Source organism: Bactrocera oleae, chromosome 5 (genome assembly GCF_042242935.1).
Source record: "Bactrocera oleae isolate idBacOlea1 chromosome 5, idBacOlea1, whole genome shotgun sequence".
NCBI classification, from domain to species: domain Eukaryota; kingdom Metazoa; phylum Arthropoda; class Insecta; order Diptera; family Tephritidae; genus Bactrocera; species Bactrocera oleae.
The window spans coordinates 38375858-38395250 of NC_091539.1; the positions used below are offsets into that span (position 1 = coordinate 38375858).

A 19393-nucleotide genomic window follows, 5' to 3' on the forward strand; every position below is an offset into this window, starting at 1 on the left:
AATCTGTAAATCAAAACTAATCATTTAGTATATCTCATCTAGTCCAGTATAAAACCTAGTAGGCAATAAGTATACGTACTTGTATTGAAGCAATTTCCCAATAAAAGCCATCAAATGCTTAATGAATGTGTAAATCAATTAAATTTCACTGTTTGCATAATAAATAATAAGATTAATGATTTATTATGCGCATTTATTTAAGTAAATATCGATAATTGCAAAAATTACATAAAATCACAGTCAATAAAAGTTAATGCAAAGAAATTTTAGATAAATAAAAATGAAGGTTAGCCTAGTTGGGAGTTATTATTTTTTTTAATAAAGTTAATATTATGCTGGAGAATTTTGTTGAATATATTGAAAGTATAAATTAAACAAAAAGGAATATTATGTAAGCTCTTGGAGTGCGATAGAGTAAATAAAATTATATAAAATAATATCACGTACCAGATATGTTAATTGTATTTATGGCAAGTATGCTTTGTTTATCTTGCCGCACCACATATTTAGTGGCTACTAAGCACCTAAAGTCCTCAAAAATCCGCCTGTACACTAACTAATAGCCTAGCAGCTTACCAAACGTAAACTATTTAAAATTAATACCCGCAAACTTCGAGTAAATATCATAAAAACTGCTTGTACATGTAGATATATACATGGTGTATACGTTTACTTATGGCACGCAGTGTTGGTGTGTTACTTAATACCTCGCGTAATGCGCTAACAAATTTATAATTGTAAGCTATTAATCATTGATAGACTAGGCGCAACAGTGGTACGCCTTCTAATCACACACTTGTACACACACGCACACAACATGCACACCACTAGAACACTTAGTAATGCTCTCCACCTGGACTATTACTTACCAAACTTGTTCTAACTATGGCGTCGAAATGCACCCAAAGCAACCAAATCGGCGGCAACACGAACCATTATTTAGCTGGTGCCAGCTACCGAAACGTGTTGGCAGGCATTGTTGTTGATATGCATATAAGTATATATGTTATATAGCAGAAGACCGCGTGAAAAAGTAGCAATAAATAAAAAATAAAAGTAAAAAAGAGCATAAAAGAAGCCGCCAAAAATAAAGTGAAAGCCCACGGGTCTTCAGTAAATTAAAGACAAAAGGGTTAAAAACAACGTGGAAAGAAATCCAATATGAACCACCGAGATAAGCGATAAGCACACGCTGCACACACGCGCATATACCAGTGTTCGTTCTGTGCGCTCAAACTCATACGCGCTATCATTGCGTGCTAGTTCTCTTTTCTATGCGCTCAAACAAATATATAGCATTTCTCCTCCAAAGTACGCTACTGGTATATGTAACCACAAAATCTCACCAAAACAATTGTCAAATGATTTGTCTTTTGGCCCTCGTGGTTAGTTGTTGGCGTGCGCTCTCGCGCCCGTTCATATGCTCGCACAAACCTTTTTGTTAGAGCGCGCTAAGTATGTGCTTCTCAGTCATGCAGAGTTTGTGATGCTCAAATTTTACAGAGCACTCACCACAAGTATTTTACAGATTTTGAGTCGCCACCCATTTACCCACCACCCTCAGTGATGTTTTTTATTAATTTGAAGAAATTAGTTTTGATTTAAAATTGTAAACACCTTTAATAAAGTGGCATCGCCGAGAATAATGAGAATAATGAATATACATATGTATATTAATAAGTACTCATAGTTATATAAAGCTAGTATTAAAATGTTATTTTACTAAAAATTACACGTGTTTTGACATTTACGCAACTTAAAGTGACATCTGAGCCGACTGTCAAATTTCCAGAAAAGTAAACAAACAAAAAGTACGCGCTCCAATATCTCATTTGACAATTCACTTTTGCAGAGCAATATTCACAACTGCATAGCCTTTAGGTTGGCGCACCTGACACGACACTCTCAACAACCCTAACCAATATGCGGCTCTTCCGGCGTCTGCACAACATTATAGCGTCTTGATCGACGTTACATGCACATAATCCGACATTATAAACATAATAATTTGACAGTTACCGAGATTTGTCTTCTTTGTTTATCTGTCAAAGCTTTAGCAAAGCATATGTGCGCTCTGACATGCGCTACGCACACGCGCTCATTTGACAAATTGCGGCTCTCACGAAAATAATTTGACTTTTCAATCTGCTCCAAATTCAGTTGGCGCCGGTTGTTTGCGCTCCGCTCGAAAACACGAACTGTGATTTATGCGCCCAACTACTGCGAACTAGCACTTGCTTGTGCCTCAACAATGTCTAATGAGTGCTTTATTTGTTTGCTGATTAGTATTATTTTGTTTTTGGCGGGTAGTGCGTAGCACTAGCTTGCTCTCTCTCTGGCGCGCGCTCAATTTTTTGGTTTATTGCTGTGGGGTGCTCGCTATCGTCACCTTGCGGTGGGTGCTCGTCACTTTGCTATGTCTGAGCGCCATACACATTTTATTGGCGTGCTCGTTAAATGCTCTCTACACACCTCTGCCTTGTACGCACCCTCTAGAGTCCAGACGCAGCAGCCACCCAGCCAACCTGCCACCGGCCTTGCCATCGTCGCGTAAGCAGCAAACGTCGTCAGCAAAACTGCCGCTCGGCAATTTTTGTGTTTCTTGTTATTTTTGTTGACATTGTTGATGTTCTAAAATCGTCAGGCCACTTCATTCGGCTGCTCTTTGCTGCTTTTGTTTTATTTCATCTCGTTGACGGTGTGACTACAGCGCAGTGGCGCATTAATGCTCCAAAACAGCCTGTACTAATACTCTCGCACTCTCTTCAAGCACATGCTCAACGCAGATTTGCTAGCTCGCGCTCTGCTCACAGCATATTCATTTTCATGATTTCTTGTTTAACCTTCCACATATTTTCTTTCGCCTCCTACCGCTGCAGCGTCGATACTCTCACCTCTCTGCCGCTGCTGCTGCTGTACACGGGTGTTTTTGTGTGTATTTGCGTGGCTTTGTGTACAATTTTGTGCAGTTTTTCTCACCAGCAACGACATCGTCTTCATCGGTTTTCATAACTTCGTGCGGTTCGTGATTTTCAACGTCTCGAGTTCTCGATGTCGCCGCGACTACAGCAATGAGACATATACATTTTTTTCAGCCATTTAACATTTTAAGCAAAGTATTTAGTGTTTTTTAAATAATAAGTACACACGTTACTTGCAAATCAAAAAATATATACGCGTACATAATTCAAGTAGACGGTGGTGAAAAGTGTCGTTGATACGCGTGCGTGTGCCTTTGGACGGACCAATCGAGAAAATAGCAAAACGCTGTGCAGCTGAAAGGTGGAAAAAAATATTTATTGAAAAAAATTAAAATGCTCGAATGCGAAATCTGTCATTTCCATTGAGTGAGGCGGTCAGTGCGGTGCAGTGACGGGTCGTATGTATTACACATTGGTGCACAGTGAGTAGGTCACAGTAACGCACAGCTAATCAGGCAGGCAAAAAAAAACAAAAAATTGTGTCACTGCTTGAAGAAAAGTGTGACAGCGTGCAAAAAAGAAACGAATATAGCTTAAAAAGAAATTACATAGTTTAAACGTCACTAGCTCAGCAGCTGTGGCGTGATGCTACTCGCTCACTAAATGGCAGTGGCGGTAAATTATCAATAGCTATAAAAAAGAATTCTTAAAATAATAAAAAAGACACCTCAATCGCGTCGAAAACAATAGCAGTGACCGCGCGCCGTGCAAGCAGCAGACGCTGGTGCGGGGAGGACAGCAAAAAGTGAAGAAAAAACGCAAATCAAAAGGCGCATAAGGTAAAGCAACAGTGCAGTCAGTATCAGTGCAACTGTGCTCGCACATATTTACATTACTCGTGTGTGTGTTCGCGTGTGTTTAACTGTGCACGAGCACATCACAACAGTTGCAGCTTTATTTAAGTGAATTAAAAGTGAGAAAGAAAAATAACAATAATCAGAACATATATAGCAACAACAAAAAGAAACACAGAGGCAATTAATGCTCTATCGCTGAGACATTTTGGACTATCAGTGAGACAGGCTGGCGCTATTGCAGTGCGCCGGCCAAGCAGTTAACTGCAACAACGCTTGGAAATCGAGTTGTGAAAATAATTACAAGAAAAGTTATTAAAAAGTGAAAAGTGTTGTGTGACGGCACTGCAGTTTGGACAGTGACGTATTTCATTCATGCACATTTGTACATACATGTGTATGCACGCCCATGTGCTTTCGTGCGCATTTGCGACTTATGCGGAGGTATGCTATTAATTATTATGCAAATATTGCAAGCAGCTAATAAAAAACGATTAAAAACAATTTTGGTAAACATATGCTTGTGTACATATATGTATGTACACAAGCCTATGTACATAGTATACACAAGTGTTCGCTTTTATAAAAGTTTATACGCTGCTTTATTTCACTTTTTTTTTTTGGTAGTATATAGTGTTGTAGAGCATTTTGCAAGCCACGCGAATTTAATAAACGCGTATCGAGATGAAAGTCAAGGTCAACCGAGCTACTAACTAAATTACAGCCAACTTACCTACATGCATATATACATGTACGTACATTTGTTAGTCAATTGCAGCCCACTTTTCAATAAAACAAGGCAGACAGGTGTAGCGTAGGGTGCTAAATAATATAATAATAATAATAATCAGAAGAAATTAATTATAAGCAGTAATGTATATAAAAAAAACTTTTTTTAATAATAGTTCAGCTGTTATAATTAAAAACAAAATTATAATTGTTATTTTGAAAAAACAAAACACAAATGAATAAATAAAAATAATTATATTCGGAAGAAATTAATTAAAAGCACACATTTTTTTTTTAAACAATATATACATAATTAAAAAAATGTATATATTAAAACCATTTAATAAATAAAAATACAGATTTATTAAAAAAATAATAATTATTATTATTATTAAAAAAATATATTTACATTCAATGTAAATGAAAAACACGATATTGCTAATTTATGCAATTAAGATTAAATTGAATAACTAAATAAAAATTTCAATTATATTAATATTTTACAATTTTTTATTTAACTTTTATTTGCAAAAAAAAAAAAATAGAATTAATACTTTAAATATTTCTATAAAATAAATAAATAAATTTTTAAACTACAAAATAAAAAAAAAATAATATATTTATATTATCTTATTACATTTTTCCCTGTTACCCAGAAATCATGCGCCAATGTACCTTTTGATTTGCCAAAAATTTTAATTATTTTTCTGCTGTCCACCATGTTAGCCACACCCACATATTATTATTAATTAAAACAATCGTACACATATGCATTAACTCGTATATACATATGTACATATAATAAATTATGCCACCTGCACGAGGCACACAAAAAGAGAGTCTAAGAAAAACATTTTGAACAACAATAAAAAATTACATAAAACGAATGTTGTCTTGTACCGTACTGTGATTTCTTGTTATTATACTTATCCGTACCTTTTCTAGCATAAATTAATTGCTTTGTGAAACATGGTATTTTAACCGTCTGCAGAATTTCAATTAATTACACCCGGTCACAAAATACAGATGTTGAATTAGAGCTGTAGTCGTAGCAATTGAGTGCTACAAAAAGTTTATTTTATTTGAAATTCACGTAAAATCATATACCATTTTTTTAAGCGCTTAAACAATTATATTGAAATAAATAATTTTTTTGTTATATTTTTTACAAAAGTTTAAATAAAATTTAATGTGCGGAAAAATCTGAAATTAGATTAAAAAAAATTATTATTAAATTATATAAAATTACATTCTGTTATTTATATTCCTTTGCCTCCGTAAACTAAAAATGTCTGTAAATTCTATTTAAAATTAATTTTTACCTTTGTATTCCTAAACCTCTAAATTACTAAACAAATTTTGATCACACCTTACTATTACGAATATAACCTTAAATATTGCTGTTATCATTCAAAAAAGACGGTATTCGTTACAAATCGTTTGACTCTTCTATTGTATAATAATTTTTCTTATTTTTGTGCAAAAATGTTTCCACAAATTGATTTTATTCTATACAATTTTAATACTTAAAGTACCGACGCCACTTTGGCGAGTGAGATTTCATTGATGCATATATTACCATCCCAAATTGAAATATTCCGAATATATGTAAAGTTTGCTACGGTATTTTGTTAAATAGTGTACGAAGTGTAATATTTTGCAGCCATCAATTGCTTTCTCGACACACATACACACCACATACCTCGTTGTAATTTATGTATGTATTTATTTATTCTAAGAATGGCATAGTTGAAATAATTCTCTGTCTGCAAAAACACTCAGCCACTATTTTCGCACAAAACACCCACCATACGCCAGCAATTCTGCAATTACACAAGTCTATACTTTCGGTTTGCAAATGCGGCCCGTTAGAAAATTTGGTATGTGCAGCGTGTTTGTAGTATTCACTTCAATAACCAAGCAAATTACTTCTGATTTATACGCAACTTTCGAAATTTGATGTTCGCATCTGGAATTTTATATTTCAAGAGAATTGTTGAAATACCAAAATTTGCCGAAATTGTGTACCTCACTGGCAGCCAATAAAACAGGGTATTTTACGATTGTAAATGGTGAACAGCATGAGTTTTCTGAGTATTGAATTTCCTGCTTCGGTTTATTGCATTCGATTTGTAAATTCCTGCACCAATTCAAACATTGAAAACTTACGAAACGAATTTATACAGAGTTGCCACGTATGGAAAGTAATTTACTTGCAGTTTCCTTATTTCATCAAGAGCAATATATTTTGATAATACACTAGTATTTATAAATAAAATATTTCAGTTATGAAATTAATTATGAAAGTGAAGAGTTGCCACGTATGCAAAAAATTAAACAGAAGTTTCGTTCTCTAAAAAAAATAGTATTTTTTAATAAAATATAACCTTGTCTTTTAAAAAAATATAAAAGCATTAAAAAAATAGTATAAAAGTTTTTAAAGAGATTTGCCATACGTGGAATATATAAACACTAGATCCGTTAATTTTTCAAAAGCAGTATTTTCAAATAAAGTATAACAGTACTTAGACTAAAATATACCAGTATTTTTGAAAAAGGATGAAAAAAATTATAAAAAGAATGTAAATAGAGTTGCCATCTACAGAAAAATTAACAACAGTTTCCTTTTTTTATAAAAAACAAATATTTTCAATAAAATATACCAGCATTTTTAAAAAAATTTCACAGAAAAAAATACAATTACGAAAATAATTTAAAAAACATTGCCGCTCTTTTAAAGTTAACACCAGTTTCCTCTTTTGATTAAAAACAATAATTTTATAAAAAGAACAACAGTATTTTTGAATAAAATTAACGATTACGATTAACAAAATTTTTCATTATTATTATTATTTTTTTTAAATTAACAGTTTTTTCGAGTTCAACCCTTCAAACATAATACACGTTTACCTCAGTCTTTCAATTAATTTTTAATTCGGCTCTTTTCCTAAAACTTCCTTGCTTTTAAATCACTCCACACCGCTAAGAGGTTTTCTCCAAAAAATGTAATATCAATTAATTAGCAGAATTGAGGTTTTCCATTACAAATCAAAGGGAATATCTGAACGAATTCCGAAATTCAAATAAATGTTTGCTTTGAAGTGTACGCTGAGTCTGTGAGTGAGCACGCTGCCTACACGTCACAATGCCAACAACAATGGCAGTGCTGACAAGAAATAACATTAAATTAGACGAGCAATAGCAGTAGCTACAACAACAATGCTATCTGTCATCAACAAAGCAATCTTCAATCAAAATAGCAATAACAAAAGCAACAAAATTAAATGTCAACCACAATTGAAAGCAAAACGAAAAAAAAGTAATAACAAACAACAACAAGATTTTGACGACAACGCGCCACAAGAGCGATAGAGAAAAACATTAGTCAACTGGCAATAAGTAAGCGCGCACGCACAAAGTGTCATACACATGCACAGGCGGACGAAACATTTTGGTTTGCAAATAAGACTGCTGCTAGTAAAGCAAGTATCACAAATATAGAAATTTACAAATCCAAATAAATCTATGCTGCTCCATACAAATTACCTAGTTCAACTATCGGCCAAACGAAAATTGTCGTCTGCCTTTGCGATAAGCGCCGAACGCACTTGATTGCAAATATTGCTCTCCCATCCATACTGTTGCTAGGTTGTTACGAGTGAACTTACTTGAATGGAAAATAATTGACTGATTTTAGTTGCAAACAAGTTGGCGTGTTTGGCAATCTGAATTTTCAGCAAAAACAAATAACAAAAAAATGGAAAACAGTGAATTTAAAAGTGGTTGCATTATTGTTAAAGCTTTGAATTTGTTGGACTGAAAAGTATTGTGGCGCTCAAATCAAAACCAATACTCATTTTCTGGCTAGTTGAGGTTTGCTAAGGAAATCTAATTATACAAATTTTTTTAACACATTAGGGTTGTTCTAAGCAGTTATTAAAGGTCGTAAAGAAATTTAATTTTCTCTCAATAAATTCATTAATGCAAAAGCGAATCGTGTTTTTTCCGCATTAGGGATATCCAAAATTATTTAAGTTTCTTAAAGAAAATGTGTTTTTGAAATTTGCCAAATTGTTTTGAATAATCTGTAGGAGTTTTGAAATTTTAGTATTAGTGACTAACAAAATTGTTTAATAATTTTTTTTTTAATTTTTTATATTAATTTTAAATATTAATTAAATATCAGCGATTTACGCCAATCTACATTTGTACGATTTATCTTTTGTGAATTTTTTTAATTTTCTGATATCAGCTGAAACTCAGGAATAATTTATAGTAAAACTGATAATATTTGGTAAAATTATTAATAAAGATCAAAGAAATACTTTAACTTCGACTGTATCGAAGCTAGAATATCCGTAACATATAAAAAAATTAACAAAAGAGAACTTGAATCTGGACTGCCATTTTGTACAACAGCCAAATTTCTTGTAGATATCTCGTCAACTAAAAAAGTTTTCCATACACGAACTTGATTTTTATTGTTTAGTCTGTATGGCAGCTATATGAAATAGTGATCCGATATCGGCGTTTTCGACAAATGAACAGATTCTTGTATAAAATTTCAGATCGATATCTCGAACACTGATAAACTACTTGAAGTTCGGGTATACACAGACCGACGCACAGACGGACATGGCTAAATCGTTTTAGTTCTTCATACACACTTCGAAACAAACTATATTAAGTTGGTTCAGAATATAAATATAGAAAATTTTACCACATTCGTATTATCTTTTTAAGATATTCAAACTCATCTTGACTTAAAAACTGACGTAATTTTTTTCTATGTATTACTTTGCCTTTAAAATCAAAAATAGGATCAAACATTTTTTCAATTTAACTTTGACCACTGATGCATTTCCTAGTAGGGCTAAATTCATTACCACTACTCGTTGAGACGAAGAGTTCAACAACGACGGCTGACGCAGTTATCAACACAAACACACATATATATAGACAAGTAGCAAATATGATGGCGGGTGTGGAGTGGGTGGTAATGTGTACGCGACAAGTTGGGCACAAAATACAGCCAAGTTAAAGGCTTTGGCAAGCGATAAAGCATCAAACCAGCACACACACAAACTCACACAACCAGGCGACACAATCTGTACACTCATATATTCGCTATTTGCTTATTTAGCTGATTTGTTACGACGAGTGCGCTTTGTCGTTGAATGAACACAAAAATGATTTTCAAATATTTTTAACCATAATTTGCTGTGACAACAACTCTCAGAAGGGTACTCAGCTGTACGCTTATATTGACGTTGTCTAGCATGTTGAGCTTGTCGCCAAGCAACGCGTAAAAATTAAGAAAATTTCCCAAATTTCATTGTGCTCACAAATCCAATAAAAGTTTGCTAAATAATTTTTCTTGCTGATGAATGCTCTCAAGGTGTGGTATGGCTCATACTAACACATTAAGTGGGCAAATAAGACAATTTTTAAATACTACACAGAAAATTTGCCGAGACCGCGACGAGTGCGCGCATAAGCTTGGCTGCTATTGCGAGCAAGTAAAGCAAAATAAGAAAGAAATCGGTATTGAAATAAAACAGAAATAATTTTTTATATTTTTTTTTGGTATTTTTTTAATTTTTTGTATATATTTATTTTTTTCAATCACCGAAGAGTCTCCTAGTGCGCCCTGCTAAGCTGATTAATTGCGTTTTGAGGTTACGCTCAAACTTCAAAGTTTTCACGTGTGTGTGTTTAGGCGTGGACCCACACGCTGCATGCTCACATGCCGCTTTTGCACCTCAATCTCATCAACTGTCTGCAGCAGCTCCATTTTGCTATTTTTCTATGCGACGAGCTTAGCAATCTTAATATGTGTGTGCACCTGTCTGTGTATGGGGTTTATGCGCTTTCTTCCCACACACACACCTTTAATTCTTACAATTTTAACTTTTTCTACTATTTTCGTTAAAGTTAGTTTTGGTCAAATTTTTTCTTTTCTATTTTGCCTTTTTTATTTCTGTTTTCTTTTTGCAAATGCAAAAAGTTTTGCTTAATAGGAAACTCTTTTCTTTTACTCTAGTTGTCGCTACGCCTTTGATTTGGCATTACTCTGCCTTGGATGGGGACAGTGGGTCCAACAAACATTTCAGGGCCACTCATTCGGTACACATTATAACCTTTTTGTATGCTTTTTTCTCTTTGCTTTCAACCGCTTTCGTTTGACCTCGTCTCCCGCTGCCGAAATGTCGTAAATCGTTTTGTTTATCTTTATCTTCAGCTTGCTCTCGTTTTCTCGGTAATGTAATACCTATTTTACTCATTTCATGTGCCCTGTAAATGAAAATGATTTAGTTTTTCAATTTCTATGAAGCAGTTGTTAGGGAGAAAGCGCCTCGACTGCATCAGGTAAGGGATAATGTTAGTAGAGGATGTGCGATGTATGTAGGAAATTAATTAGATTTATATATTCTTGTAATCTGAAAATTAATTTTGACGGTTATGTATGTATGTATATTCAATTTTCTAAAGTAAATTTCAGTAATTCATCAAAATTGCCCTTTTTGTAATACTTTTGCAGGAAAAGTACCATACTCTAAGCTAAACAGATTTCTTATATCGACCTTTTGGAGCAAACAACCGAACAGGAGCACTTACACATTTAATGTACTCGTGTAGTTACGACGCTTACAGCTGTATTCAGTTAGGACTACTTCGTTTTTTTTATGGACTCGTCGACATTTTCATTTTTCAAAAGGACACTGTTTGAAATTTGTTTAGAAAATTTACTGGCTTGTGCGCCTAAAAGATGCACACTTTTAAATACCATCGTATTATATAAAGAATAGAAGCTTAACAACTACTCATTAATACTTGCATACTTTTGGCCACAATTTACAAATGCAAAGTCGAGATAATATTATTTTTATTTACGGCTTTTTTTTAAGAAACCATTATTATAAAAAAATTTTGAAAGTAAAATTAAAATTTAAAATTTAAATTAAAATCTTTCTTCTATAATAAAATAAAAATAGTGAAATAGACTATATTGATTTTAATATTGCTTCTGGTTTACTTTTGAAAAAACAAAATAAATTAGTTTTCGAAAATTTTTAACTATTTTTTACTTTCCAAATTTCTTTTTCTGTTTCAACTTAAGTAGACGACTATTTAAATAGTATATTTTATTATTACCAAACGAATTGACGTCGCTCCTTCGCCATAGCTTAACCAACCTCTGGGAGCGGTAAGAACTTGCAAGGCCATTATTAATAAAATATCCTTACTTTTTAATCTCAAAACTTTCATTAGCCTACAGTTTAATCTACTTTTTTGAAAATATACGGTGCTTGAAATATATTCTCCATGTAAATGCATACCTTTTATCAAACTAGCTCAGTTGAAAGCCTTTTGTCATTTTATTTTACACAGATTTCAAATAGCCTCTCTCGAAATCGTTGAATCCCAGCTAATATTATTCACAGATATAATAAATTACTACACAACCACACTCACAAATCTGCTGCATTTTAATATTACCTCTCTATAAAAAAAAAGTATTGAAATGCTTAACTAATATGCCAATGTCCTTTAAATTCCCATCACTATAACTTTAGAGCTTCCATCCTACCATCACTCTTTTATTGACGTTGAATGCGTGCCGCTTAAGCTGCTTAAAAGCTTAAGTCCAACATTTTGTTATGCTCTCATAATTTCTGCTCAAATATGATACGAGTTTATCATGAAAATAAAAATTCAACACTTTTCAAAGGGAAACGTTCATAAATACTGGCAGGTGTACGAATGTGGTTTGAGAGCGACTTTCCATTAAATTTGTAATTTAATGCTTCTGCCATTTATTGGGCTCATTAGGGATTATAATGTTTTATGTGAAGAAAATTGAGAAGTGGAAGCAAAAGTAGTGAGAAAAGATTTTCGTTTTTATGAATCGATTCTTCGAATATAGTATTACTTTTTTTGTTCCTTTGTTGACGGTTTTTCATTTTTTTCCTCCAATTTTATAGTTAGTTAGTTCACTTGTTTTTGAGAATGGATTTTACAAACTTACAAGTTACATTTGAGATTGCTTTAATATCTCAATTCAACTGAAAATTTGATATAATATGACCTACACGCTGGCGTGAGTTATAATTGAAAGCTATCACTTTAAGCTTAATGTCTGTAGCAACTTTCATTCTAGGGAAAGAAAGATGGTTTGAAAGATTTCACAAGCCGGAAAAATTGCTTTCAATATACTCGTATACATTTACACAGAGAAACTCGATAAAGATCAGCAGATAGTTTTTTCGCTTTAACGTTTACCGATTCATTTAAGGATGTTGCAGCAGTTCAGAAGATTGAGCTTTTATAGAGCGAAAAAGAATATATTGCAGATGAGATGAATTGCAAATATATTCACAAATATATATTACTATAGTCTCCTATAATATATTCAGCAAGAGGAGAGTAGAAAAGAACTTTTTTTTTTCGAGATTAGCGAATATCCAATTTAATTATATACAAGGGAAACAATACAAAACCCGTATCCAAAGCGAAGTATCGTTGATTTTAAATGGAATTGGTGTTTCACTGAGGTATTTCAATACCTCTTACTCTCTGTTTCTCCTTAATATTACACTTTTAGTCATTGTCTTGATGTTAGATAAGCTTTTCAAACAGTTTTCAGAACAAATTAGAGGGTTAGCGTTTCAAATACGACACTTTAAAGTTTCTAGTGTGTGGAGTTTCTTTAGGACGCATCAATCACTGTGAATGCCTGGGAGCCTAAAGTGTTGAAATTATTTTAAAAAACTTTAGTACTGAGCGAAACTTGGAATTCAGGCTAAAGGTGTGCACATGTTTCTGACATTTGAAGCCGTTTTGTTACATACTATCTCGGAGCTCTAGTATGCGGCTCTCTCCTAACAGTTAGCTAAATAATTTACTATCAGAAACTTATCGCTTTACAATTTATTAAATATTTTGACAATTTACAGCTGGTTTCACAGTTAACTGTCATGTGTCATGTTTTTCACTTCCAACAACAATAACTATCCAACTTCTACTTTGAGTACACAAATGATAAGCAATTTCCCAGAAATTTATCGCCATTATTTTAAATATAAATTTGAGATCAAATTAATATTTTTTTCAACTCATATGAATTTGTGTGCGTGCAAGTGACAAGTGTTTTAAATACATATTTATATATATGTATATATATTTTTACATACATTAATAATAAAATAAATTAAATACTCGGCATGTTTATAATCTGAAATTACTTATGTGTAAATGCAATTTATTTACAAATGGCAATTATTTTATGAAATTTGTGATTATTGTTTGGAGCGTCAATAAAGCAATTTCGCAGCAGACTTGTCATTGCAGTGCGCCGACACTAGCCGAGTACTAAAGAACCAATCAAACGCCGACAGTCCTTGATATTATGTAAAAACTGAAGCACTCATATTTAAGCTACCATAATTACATATCAAAATTTGTTAAATATTTACATGGCATGTATTTGTATCCATACAAGTAGGATCATAAATTTGTATATATTTTTCAAGCATACATATACTCTCAGTATAGGCTTCAGCTTGAAATTGAATTTAAATATTATTTAAAAAGGGTTATGTAATATACGAGTATACACATGTATGCTCACATAATATATATATGCATATGTATACATTGACGTATATAATTTGTTATCAAACGTCAGTTTGTGACGTTTCTAAAGTTATTTTAAGATTGTTTTTATCAACATTACTTTTCTATCGTTAGATAAATTATACTTGTATATTTCTAACCGATATCACCGATATTTCATGTACAATAAAAACAAGGGAAAACGTTAACTTCGGCTGTATCTATGCTATAATATCCATCAATTGCACCGTTTCCCTTGGACAATAACCCATGCCAAATTTCGTGTAGATGTCTCCTCAAATGAAAAAGTTTTTCCTACAAGCACTTGACTCCGCTCGATTACTTTGTATGGCAGCTATGTGCTATAGCGATCCGATATCGGTGGTTCCGACAAATAAGCAGCTTTTTGGGGAGAAAATGGCATGAGCAAAATTTCAGATCAATATCTCAGTAACTGTGAGACTAATTCGCGTATATACAGAGAGATTTACAGACGGACTTGACTAAATCAACTCAGCTCGTCATGCTAATAATTTATATATGTACATATATGCATAAATGAAAAACGTAATGGCAACTGTCAAACAGACAGCATTTGTAATCGATGGCGAGGTAAATGTGAGGGAGTTCCGCTAAGTGAGAATTCTTCAGACTGTTGACGCGATAAATTAAAATCTGCACAAATTTCTGTCAAACTTTAAGGGTTGCCAACTTCCTACAAAATTTAATAAAATTACTTAACTGATTTTTAGTGCCAATTATAATTTTTTTTTACTTTTGACAACCCACACATTGATTCAATTATTTTTTATTCCGTCAATTACACACCCTTCACCATTAGACTCTATATTTGATACTAAACATTTTTATAATCTCGCAACCTGTTGCTACAGAGTATAATAGTTTTGTTCACCTAACGGTTGTTTGTATCACCTAAACCTAATCGAGTGAGATATAGGGTTATGTATACATAAATGATCAGGACGAAGAGACGAGTTGAAATCCGGGTGACTGTCTGTCCGTCCGTCCGTCCGTGCAAGCTCTAACTTGAGTAAAACTGGAGATATCTTTATGAAACTTGGTAGACATGTTTCTTGGTACCGTGAGACGGTTGGTATTGCAGATGTTCGTAATCAGACCACTGCCACGCCCACAAAACGCCATTGATCAAAAACAAATAAATTGCCATAACTAAGCTCCGCAATAAGATACAAGACTGTTATTTGGTACACAGGATCAGATTAGGGAAGGGCATCTGCAGTTGAAATTTTCTTTTTCGTGGTCCCGCCCCTAATAGATTTAATGTGCATATCTCCTAAACCGCTAATGCTATAATAACAAAATTCACTGGAAGCAAATGTTTTTAGAATCTCTACCTACAGTGTGAAAATAGTTGAAACCGGGTGGCAACTCCGCCCACTCCCCATATAACGGTACTGTTAAAAACTACTAAAAGCGCGATAAATCAAGCGCTAAATACGCCAGATACATTAAATTTTATCTCTGGGATGGTATTAGATGACTTTATAGGAACCGCGTTCAAAATTAGGCAGTGGGCGTGGCACAGCCCACTTTTAGGTGAAAACCCATATCTTGAGATCTGCTTAGCCGATTTCAACCAAATTCGGTGCATAACGTTCTTCTCATGTTTCTATGTCATAGTACGAAAATGGGCGAAATCGGACTACAACCACGCTTACTTCGCATGGAACACCATTTTAAATTCCATCTGATTCTTTCAGTTTCCACTATGCAACTCAGTCAACAATGACTGTATCGGGAAAAAACTTTGCGTGAATAATGCGATTAAAGTATGCCACCTTGTGACCGAAAATTGTCTAAATCGAACCAAAACTGTTTAAGCCCCTAAGTACTAAATATGTGGACCCCAGTGCCTATAGTTGACCTTCTACCGAAAATATCAGTCAATCCACGAAGAAATCTCAAACGAGTATACCATTTGACTTTGCGAGAGTATAAAATGTTCGATTACATCCGAACTTAGCCCTTCCTTACTTGTTTGATGTTGCTTTAGTTTTTGCAATATAAAATATTTCCGAAAAAAAACTTTCCTTAAAAACTTTTTCAGTTTGATACTCATCCATGCTATACGAAAAAAAAATCTTAAGCAACTGGCATCTCTTCCCAAAAATATTTTTAATTTTAAACCTTTTTCGATCATTTAGTTTGAGTCGTGTATTATAAAAATTCGTTCGCTTAAACGTTTTAAGTTTATAGTGTTTTTTGCTCGTTTTAACAGTTAGTTTATTTTCCTTAATTTATTTAAAATAGAAATTAAATGTTTAATTGTCGAATAAGTGACAACTCTCTGTATTTTTATTTTTTTTTTTTACATCCGTTCATTTATGACTTAGCAGTTCAGACAAATATTGAAAATAGTTCAGTTTTAAATTTTGAACCAGGTGGTATTCCTCCAATTTGATATTTACTTTACATCATCATTTACATTTTACATCGGTGTCGAACCATCCAAACAATTATTAAAAATAGTTCAGTGTTCGCTATGGTGGCACTCTGCATATTTACCTATATATGTGTGTGTAACCGAAATATAAATATATTCACACAGTTTACTTATATTTTCCTCCATTTATCCCACTTCACTATCAACATGTTTGCAACAACTACAATAACAACGGTAATTAAAATGCAGTGCAAGCATTGGACCAGCGCCACATGTCACGCTATTGAACACTAACACATACATATCTATATACATACGTACACATGTAACACTGATGACAGTGGCTTTGGTTTTGTTGTTGTTGTTATTGTCAATAGCGCTCATTTGTGTTTATTAACGGCACTGTTGCATGTTCCATTTTGTTGTTGTTGTTTTGTGTTTATTCCTTCCTTCCCTCGCTTTCTCCGCGCTACTAGCTGCAGCGCAGTGATTACGCTTGTACTGGACACAGGCGCGCAACAACAACAACCATAACACTAACAACAACAACAACGGTTGGTAACGACGACGACAATTGTCGTGCGCTGTAAACATTTGCCAAAGACATTTAATTGCATATTGTGAGCGCAATAAGCGTGGCACGAGTCTTCTTCCACCACTTTTACTGTTGCACGCTGGTCTTTTATTGCTTGCTGCGGCTGCGGCTGTGGCAGCGACGGCGAGGGTTGCAGCGCCATTACGTGCTGATAACGCAGCGCTCATTGTTGCGTTGATAATTGCATAAATATGCTGAGCATTTTTATTGGAACGTTCATCAAAGTGTAATAATGCAATAAATGCGAAATGAAGTTGCAACTGTTGCATGTAGAAATTAAGTTGTAAATATTACATTAGCTAGAGCAGAATCGCATATGTACATACATATGTGAAATGTCTGTACATGATTTCGTACATACATATGTAAGTGTATAAATGGAGATTATTATTTGAATGGTTATATCCACTTGCAAGTCAGACAACCTTTTTTTTTGTGAGCTTTTTCCTGAGAAAACATTTTATTTAATAAATAAATAACAAGAAAAAACGTTAACTTCGGTTGCCCCGAAGCTATAATACCCTTCGCAAATACAAAGGCTCCTTACAAGAACTTGATTCCGATCGTCCAATTTGTATGGCAGCTATATGCTATAGTGATCCGATATCGGCCGTTCCGAAAAATGAGCAGCTTCTTTGTATATATACAGACAGACGAACAGACAGACAGACGGACTTGGCCAAATCGACACAGCTCGTCATGCTGATCATTTATGTATATATTATGGGGTCCCCGACGTTTGTTTCTGGGTGTTACAATCTTCGTGGCAAATTTAATATACCCTGTTCATATAAATATAATATTATTACTGTAGATGAGTATAAATAACAATCCGAGGGACTAGTCAAAAAAAAGTTATTTTTGTGAAAAAATTTGCCCTTCAGATTGGCTTAAAAAATCGAAATTATTATCAAAAATCGTATTCCTTAATCACCTGCTAATTATATCTAAGAAAGTCATAAAAAGATTTCATAAAGACACGAAAACACACTTTTAAAGTTACGCAATTATAGCAGTCTCAATACAAAATATTAGTCACCTGAAAATGTTCGAAAAGTGAGTTTAGTTGTTTTACCAATTTAAGGTCAAGCTTCAATTAAAGGCTACTTTTCCTTAAGTCTACAAACAAATCGAATTACTTATTAATTTACATTCATTTGACCGTCCTTAATTTTCCAGTCTCATGCACTAATCCTAATTTAAGGTTTTTAACTCAGTGCCTTGCCGAAACTTCCTATCTTCTCAATATCTTTCAAGTTTGTACGCAAAGCAAACACACACAGAGCGCACAACACCTGCCATTCACACGCCTCCGAGTGTCTGCCGTTAATTGTTGTTGCAATTTGAAAGGATTTCAAGCAACTACCGCAGCCACAACACGCCCATCAATGCTTACAATTGCAACGCCTTCGGCCATCGTTACCGCTATGTTTATACAACGAAACAAACAGCGAGTAAAATGTGGCCGGCCATGCGCTGCCCAACCGCCGTGATTGAAGTGGGCCGAGATGAGGGGCGTTGCCAACGGAGGTGCTTACCCGCATACACAAATTGTTGCACGATGCGCGTCTGTTGCTTACTGCTTGATGGCGATACTGATGGTGGCGCTGGTGTTGGTGGTGGTTGTGCGCACGATTGGCAGTTAATATACGGATGTGTCTAGGACATGTTGCGTACGAATACACGATGGCTCAGTTAAACTCGTGGCAACAGCGGGACTGACGTATGCTGCCATGTCTCACGCGTCGTCGGGCCGGTGAAGGCGAGTTTACCATGTAAATGTGTGTGTGTGTGTGTAGTTGTATGTAGGTGAAGGCGAGCAGTCAGGTGCCGGGCACACAATCTAAAGAGTTTCATGTATAAATGAAAATAAATTAAGATTTCGGTCAGCCAGCCTCGTAGCGTGACGATCGCTGGTCATGTGTGTGTGTGATTTTGAGTGTATGTCTACGGCAATAGCAAAAGCTGGCAGCATGGCATTTAGTGTGGCCCTTACTGTTTTGGATATTGTCATGACAGCTACTGGATAATGAAAGTTCACGTTACTATCTCGCTGCTAGTTTACTGCGCTTGATCGCATGTGGAGCTGCGTATATTGCACACCACTTATCATTGTTGACCTTTCGCTGCCAGCGAGTTGAAGTTAATGGCTGCGCTGTGGTGACGGAGCAAGGTGAATCCGAAGGCTAGTGAAAAGTCGCAATGATTTCTTGCTTTTTTTCGTTTCAAGGTTATGAATAGGCTATTCAAAATG

The 19393-nt window shown here is 34.3% G+C and overlaps 1 protein-coding gene across 13 annotated transcripts in view; it reads left to right on the forward strand.

Moving 5' to 3' along the window:
• Positions 1-19393, forward strand: part of dnc (phosphodiesterase dunce) — a 361971-nt gene that overhangs the window by 200206 nt on the left and 142372 nt on the right. For 2 of the 13 annotated variants that reach the window (XM_070109871.1, XM_070109872.1), the window contains exon 1: positions 2970-4219. The exons of 9 other annotated variants lie outside the window; for them this stretch is intronic. Coding sequence is in view for 1 of the 4 variants with exons in the window: in XM_070109878.1 (XP_069965979.1) it covers positions 4185-4219 (35 nt within the window). In the remaining 3 variants the exon portion in view is untranslated. Of the gene's footprint in view, positions 1-2969; positions 4220-19393 lie in introns of those variants that run through there. 2 more of the 13 variants (XM_070109873.1, XM_070109878.1) reach the window with 2 other exon arrangements.